Source organism: Pollachius pollachius (genome assembly GCF_949987615.1).
Source record: "Pollachius pollachius genome assembly, chromosome: 15".
Lineage (NCBI taxonomy): Eukaryota > Metazoa > Chordata > Actinopteri > Gadiformes > Gadidae > Pollachius > Pollachius pollachius.
The window spans coordinates 5,349,620-5,356,378 of record NC_136948.1 but is presented as its reverse complement, the minus strand read 5'-3'; the positions used below and the strand labels follow the sequence as shown (position 1 = coordinate 5,356,378).

The 6,759-nt window shown below is 55.5% G+C and overlaps 1 protein-coding gene across 1 annotated transcript in view; it reads right to left on the bottom strand.

Annotated features, from left to right (window-relative positions):
* The window catches only part of fbln5 (fibulin 5), a 14,562-nt gene extending 7,875 nt beyond the window's left edge, over positions 1 to 6,687 (bottom strand). Inside the window, exons 1-4 of the mRNA XM_079752079.1 lie at positions 6,257 to 6,687; positions 6,032 to 6,086; positions 5,749 to 5,797; positions 4,632 to 4,976 (exon numbers count right to left, since the gene is read on the bottom strand). Coding sequence (XP_079608205.1) covers positions 4,632 to 4,976; positions 5,749 to 5,797; positions 6,032 to 6,086; positions 6,257 to 6,300 — 493 coding nt within the window. The 5' untranslated portion in view covers positions 6,301 to 6,687. The remainder of the gene's footprint in view (positions 1 to 4,631; positions 4,977 to 5,748; positions 5,798 to 6,031; positions 6,087 to 6,256) is intronic.
* Between the last annotated feature and the right edge of the window lie 72 nt (positions 6,688 to 6,759).

Genomic DNA, 6,759 nt, shown 5'->3' with positions numbered 1-6,759 from the left:
GTCAGCTTTAAGGACGGAGGGAGACATTGTCCAGGAAACATCAGGTCTGAATCAAACCAATCTCTTCAGTTCAGTTCAGTTCCTTGAACCTAACATGGAGTTAAATTCAAAACAGAAGGTGAGCGTCCAGCACCCAGTTTCCTCGCGACACAATGGGCGACGTTGTTATGCTTAGCCGTCAGCACCTCCACGACACAATGGCGCCCTCTGACAGACCCCGCCTCCCATCCAGGAAGGGCAGGCGCCCTTTTCCGTCCCGGTTTCACACCGGCAACCTCACAGTCTAATCACTCAACCACTCCCCAATCTAGTTCCCCTCGGCGCCCGGCTTCAACAAGGACAAACACACACTGGGGCGCACAGGCCTTCCCAGATCCAGTTCCACTTGTTATTTCACCAGATCCCAGATTACGGTCGGGGCGAAATTCCTTCCTTCGCACACCACCTTCTGAGGGCCACATGTCCTTATAGGGGCCAAGAGGGGGGGGGGGGGCACATGTCCTTATAAGGGCAAAGCCCACCAGAAGGTCCAGGCTGTGTGTGGGGGTGGGGGGTGGCTGACGTTCCCCAGACGATGAAATCAGCGATACCCACGGAGCACGATGGATGGATGAGGGCGGGGGAGGGGAGGGGTGCCAGGGAGCCTGGAAGTTCAGCTGGGATGGCTTTTGTTTGAACAGGGCCAGGGCGATAAGTGATAGTGTCTGTCGGGGATACGATTGAGACGGAGGTGCAAGGTCGGACCTCCACGTCCTCCTCCTCGAACTACCTTCGCCACGAGGGATCCCTCTTCTGGGTTCCCTTCTAAGGTTTATCCCTTGAGGTTCAGGGGAGCTTCGGCTCGTCCTTTCTGGGGTTAAGGGTTGCTGTGGGAAGCCCTTTCAGACCAGAACTCTGACTGAAGGGGCAGTGAACTCAAAATGGGAATATTCGACGGCACTAGCTTCGAAAAAGTATCACATCGTTGGCGTGGGTCATACCCATGAGGATACTTCCCCCCCCCCCTCCCTCCATCTTAAAACTCTCAGCCCAAATGGTGTGGACCCCTGGGGGGGGGGAGTTGGGGGCATCGGGCCCTCGGCCAAAGAGCCGAGCAGACGCCACCTGCTAGCAGTTAGCCGCTGCTGGTGCTAACCGCTCTCTCTCTGGTCCTCCGTCAGCGGGGTCATCTGGGGCCCACGTGTTGCAGGCCTACCGACCCCCCCTCCCACTCTTCCCATTCCTCTCCTCCCTCTCTGGGAACCAGGGGTCCGACCGGGGGGCCAGCGGGTTGGCTCTGCTGCCTTATATAGAGCGGTTCACCAGAGCTGACCGCCGGTGCTGCTGACACCCCCCAGCTGGGGGACCGGGGGAACGGAGGGGCTGGGAGGGGCTGGGAGATGTTTAGCCCTTGGGTGAACGGCTGCTCCACTCTCCACTCGGTCGGCTCATGAACCAAGCAGAGCCATGGGCGGGTTGGACTGTCCTGGCGTGCCCACCTTCTTAGGCTTGCTGAAGTGCCTTTGAGCGAAGGCAAAGAAATGAGGGTTGTAATTGTAACAAACACATCCCAACGTATGCTCCTTCTGAGGACTGGAAGGATGTCGGTTCACTTTGCTCTCCTTGGAAAAATGTTCCTCGGGCAAATACCCTCTAAGGGCCACGGATGTGTTTGCGTGTGTGCGTGTGCATGGGTTTGTGCGTGTTAGTGCGTGTGTGTGTGTGTGTGTGTGTGCATTCTTGAGTGAGCGAGTGCATGTGCGTTCGTGAGTGCATGTGTGTGTGTGTGTGTGTGTGTGTGTACGCGTATGTGTGCGTGTGTGTGTCAGCGTGTGTGCGTGTTCTTGGCTAGGTGTATGAGTGTGCATGTTTGAGTGTGCATGCGTGAGCGCTCGGGGGGATGCATGGTGGTGTGAGTGAACGAGCGGCCATTGTTGAACGCTTCGAATGATGCGGGTAGTGCACAAGCAGACCCTTTGTTTGGATGCCTTCAAACTTGATGCATCTGAAACTTGGCAAGACAGTGGTTGTAATGAATTCCCAGCACAGTATTGTGACATGCCTTGCTCAATAGATGCACGACATGTCCCGGGGGGGAGCGTGCCGAGATGTTAGCCTGGACGCTGCCTTGCTTTCTGCAGACCGCTGCCGTTAGCGGCTAACGCTAACACAATGCACAGCTTGTTACGGGCTCAGACAGGAAGTGGCAAGTCTGCTGGCCCCATAGCCCAAGGCAACATCACTCAATGTCCCCTTCACGACAGCATTCGCTTACACACACACACACACACACACACACACACACACACACACACACACACACACACACACAAATATAAAGACACGTATGCACACACAAAAGTACACACACAGCAAAACAATCTTAACCATACCAAGGAAATGTTTATTAAAACAACATTAGATATGCATATGCAATGTCTGCAACTCCAGACATGCCGTAATATTGTATAGCGATGCATAACAGTTTGCACACACACACACACACACACACACACACACACACACACACACACACCTCTGGAGGTGTGAGGGAACATGGTGATCGGTTCTCAGAGGAATGCAGCGGTTAGCGAGCGATGACCTCATCGCCCTGCTCACCGCGGGTCCCCGACCCTAACCAGGTCCAGAAGCACTTCCTGTCGGCCGCAGCCTGAGGTCCTACTGACGTTCCCCAGCTAACCTACTAACCAACCGAACAGCACACAAACCAACCAACCAACTCATTAACTCACCAACACACACTCAACCAAACAACTCAACAACCAACCAACTCACTAACTAACCAACCAACTAACTCACTAACTAACCATCACACACCCAAACCAACCAACCAACTCACTAACTAACCAACCAACCAACTCACTAACTAACCATCACACACCCAAACCAACCAACCAACTCACTAACTAACCAACCAACAAATTGACTAACCAACCAACTCACTAATTTACCAACCAACTCACCAACCAACCAACTCACTAACTAACCAACCAACCAACTAATTAACTAACCAACCAACTCCCTAACTAACCAACTCACTAACCAATCGACTCACCAACCAACCACCCAGATAACCTACCAACTGCTCCAGACCCGGGGAGAGACCCCTGCTATAGACCCAGGGAGACCCCTAATCCAGACCCAGGGAGACCCCTAATCCAGACCCAGGGAGACCCCTAATCCAGACCCCGGGAGACCCCTAATCCAGACCCAGGGAGACCCCTAATCCAGACCCCGGGAGACCCCTAATCCAGACCCAAGGAGACCCCTAATCCAGACCCCTAATCCAGACCCCGGGAGACCCCTAATCCAGACCCCGGGAGACCCCTAATCCAGACCCCGGGAGACCCCTAATCCAGACCCAGGGAGACCCCTAATCCAGACCCCGGGAGACCCCTAATCCAGACCCCGGGAGACCCCTAATCCAGACCCAAGGAGACCCCTAATCCAGACCCCTAATCCAGACCCCGGGAGACCCCTAATCCAGACCCCGGGAGACCCCTAATCCAGACCCAGGGAGAACCCCTAATCCAGACCCAGGGAGACCCCTAATCCAGACCCCTAATCCAGACCCCTAATCCAGACCCCTGCTACAGACCCCTGCTACAGCCCCGGGGAGACCCCGGGGCGCGGGCTGTCAAGAGCTCCATGGTGAACAGCTGCTGCCGGCCTCCCGGGACCGGAGCGTTGCCGGGACAACCCGTGATCCCATCTCAGTTGAGTTCAGGGATCCACTACAACGCTGGGAAAACCACGACATCCACCCCCCCGAGAGACGTCTTCCTGCAGCCGAGTGTGGTGTGAGCCAATCACGCGCTTAGATCCTGGACTTCAGATGCAGGTCTAGGGTCAGATCTGTAAGACTCGGGTTAAAGGGATGTGCAAGGAAGCAAATGAGCATTGAAGACCTGAGAACACACACACACACACACACACACACACACACACACACACACACACACACACACATACACACACACAGCATTCCAACAGCAGGGCCTACTAAGACACGCCGGCTCCGCGGGCCACCTCAGATCTCAGATCAGAGCAGCTAATGAAAAGAAGGTGGCTGGTTCACAGCTGGTTCTGGCCCGTGGGCCCGAGGCAGGCTGCTGCTGTTGCCCGTTATTACCTCCCATGTGATTCCAATCTGCCCGGCGCTCGCTGGCCGTCTCAGGCGCTTTCTACCAGACACGGAACAGCACCACGGGCCGCCAGCAGGGGTTAACCCTCATCCATCATGTGACGGACGTCATGTGACTGACATCATGTGGCTGAACCTCACCAAAACTGAAGGGCTGCTTATGGTCCCCACGTTCACGCAACGCAACGACCACGCAGACGCTTCGACGCAGTCGTGAACCTTCATGGTTCTGCGTCGGGTTTTAGCGAGCGGACCAATCACAGCCCTTGCGGCTGCGTCGCCTCGAACGGAAGGTTACAATTTTTGGGAGGCGCACGTCCGGCCCTTGCGGTGGCCGCAAGGAGGGTCCGTAAACCCCCTTGCGCGGCGTGAACGTGGAACCATAATCAGCCCTTAAGGCCAGGTCTGGGCTCTCTGCCCACAGGTTGAGAACCCCTATGTTAGAGAGAGAGAGAGAGAGAGAGAGAGAGAGAGAGAGACCCCTCACCGTTACAGGTGCCGTCCTCGGCGACAGCGTACCCCAGGATGCAGGGCGTGTTGCTCCGGACCCGGGGGTAGCTGGGCTCCACGGGGCCCTGGGCCGGGGGCCGGAACGGCTCCTGGTAGCCTCCCGCCGGGTCGGGGTAGGGGGCCTCCGGGAGGGCTGGTACGGGCGCGGGCCGGTAGGGCTCCGGGCCGTAGGGCTCCGGGCGGTAGGGCTCCGGGCGGTAGGGGTCTGGGCGGTGGGACTGGCTGTACAGGCCCCGGGGCATGCAGAGGTAGCCCCCGTTCTGGTTCACACACACCATGTCCCCTCGGCACGCGTCCGGCAGGGAGCGGCACTCGTCCAGGTCTGGGGGACGGACGGACAGGGTCAGACGGGTGGAGGGACGGGGGTCAGAGGTCAGACGGGTGGAGGGACGGGGGTCATAGGTCAGACGGGTGAAGGGAGATACGCAGGTGGAGGGAGGACAGAAGGACAGACACAATGCCTCAGTAAGACGGACAGACAAGACAGGCTTCAGGTGGAGGACCTTTGTTTCACGGCATCAGTTGAAAATGTGGTTTTAGGGGGAATAGACAGCCTGGCGAACGCAGCGCTACATCTAGACAGACCGTGTTGTGGGCTAACCTCTCTCTTCCACTACGAGTTACAGGTAGGGCTGCACTCCTGTTTCTACCGCGGCTGACCTCTCCTTTAACAGGACACTCAGCGGACGCTCTTGTAGAGAGCGGCTTGTGAGACTGAGGGCAGAGCAGGTTAAAATATGTTCTTCATACAAACGTACGCGTCAGTCAGCGTTATGCTGTAACTGCTGTAAGTAGTGCTTACATATCTTTGCATCTTACCGAAGAGGATGAGGGATCACCAAATGCTTGATAACCAGGGTTGCACTGAGTAGGGAGGTGGTCGCGGACCTCCTGGCCCGGCCACAAGGGACTATGATACTCTGATACGTGTTGACTCTATTACGCAAACTCAGCCGTGTGTAGCCTACAGACCGTCCGCTGAACCGCGGAATGATGGGCTCCGGGCGGAGGGATATGGACATTGCTCGGTTCAATCTGCCGTCAAAACGTTAAGCAGCGAGTAAAATGACAAGGCGTCAAGTCAGGTCACTCACCTACACACTGCCTTGCCCGGCGGTCATAAGCAAAGCCCTCGCCGCACGTCTAGGAGACCACCAAAACACATGTTCAGCTTCAACGCAACATCACTGACCGACAGTACACGATACATAGGTTGCTGTTCGATATTGGTAGAGGAATTGATTTATCAATAGAGAACAAAAAAAAAAAAATGCAGAGCGAGTTGCAAGTCCGTGTTTCTGGTTCTAGCATAGTAGGGTCATAACTTAACGAATACCACTCGTAATAACCTCATTCATATAAATATGAATTGTCTACCTGGCCGTGTCCGGGCTGGATGCAGAGAGTAATGAACATTAAGGCAGCCAGCATTCTGCAGGGAAGGAATGGAAGCATGAACATCTTCAACATAGTAAAAAAAACAAACCTCATTACAAAAATGTGGACACTTTAAACGAATCACACGAATAGCCTGCAAGTGAGTCGGCTAAAGTGTAAATCGACAAAAAAAAACAACGATAAAAGATCTTAACGATCTCTTGCCTTGCAGAAGTCCACGCGTCGAAGTCCCGTCCCGGGAACAGCATGCTGATGGAGGAGTAGTTGTTGGAAAGAGTTGGACGACCCGTACACTCTCCCTAATCCCTGAGCTACCAGACAGGGGGTGGGTGGGGGGGTGAAGTGCTCCCAACGGAGCCAAATACGCGTCTTTACGCAAAAGCCGAAGCCAGGGTCGGATGATCAGCTGTCCGGTCGACCTATAGTTGCCATGCATTAACCAACGGTCTGAAACGTTGGTTCTGTATCTTTTCCCGATTACTCAACGATGCAGAGTGACTGGCTCCCTTCTAGCAGCGCTCCACAGCTGGATTCAATCTCGGAGACACTGCCCCCTCGAGCCGGGATCGGTCGGTGCTAGGGGGTCTGGGGTCTTGGGGGCGCGCGGACTCACGGACGAAGTGCGCGGACGGACGGTGCTATGCTCCTTATGAGGGTTGATGTGTGGGGGTGGCAGTCAAATATTAGTATAGGCCCACGTTACCACA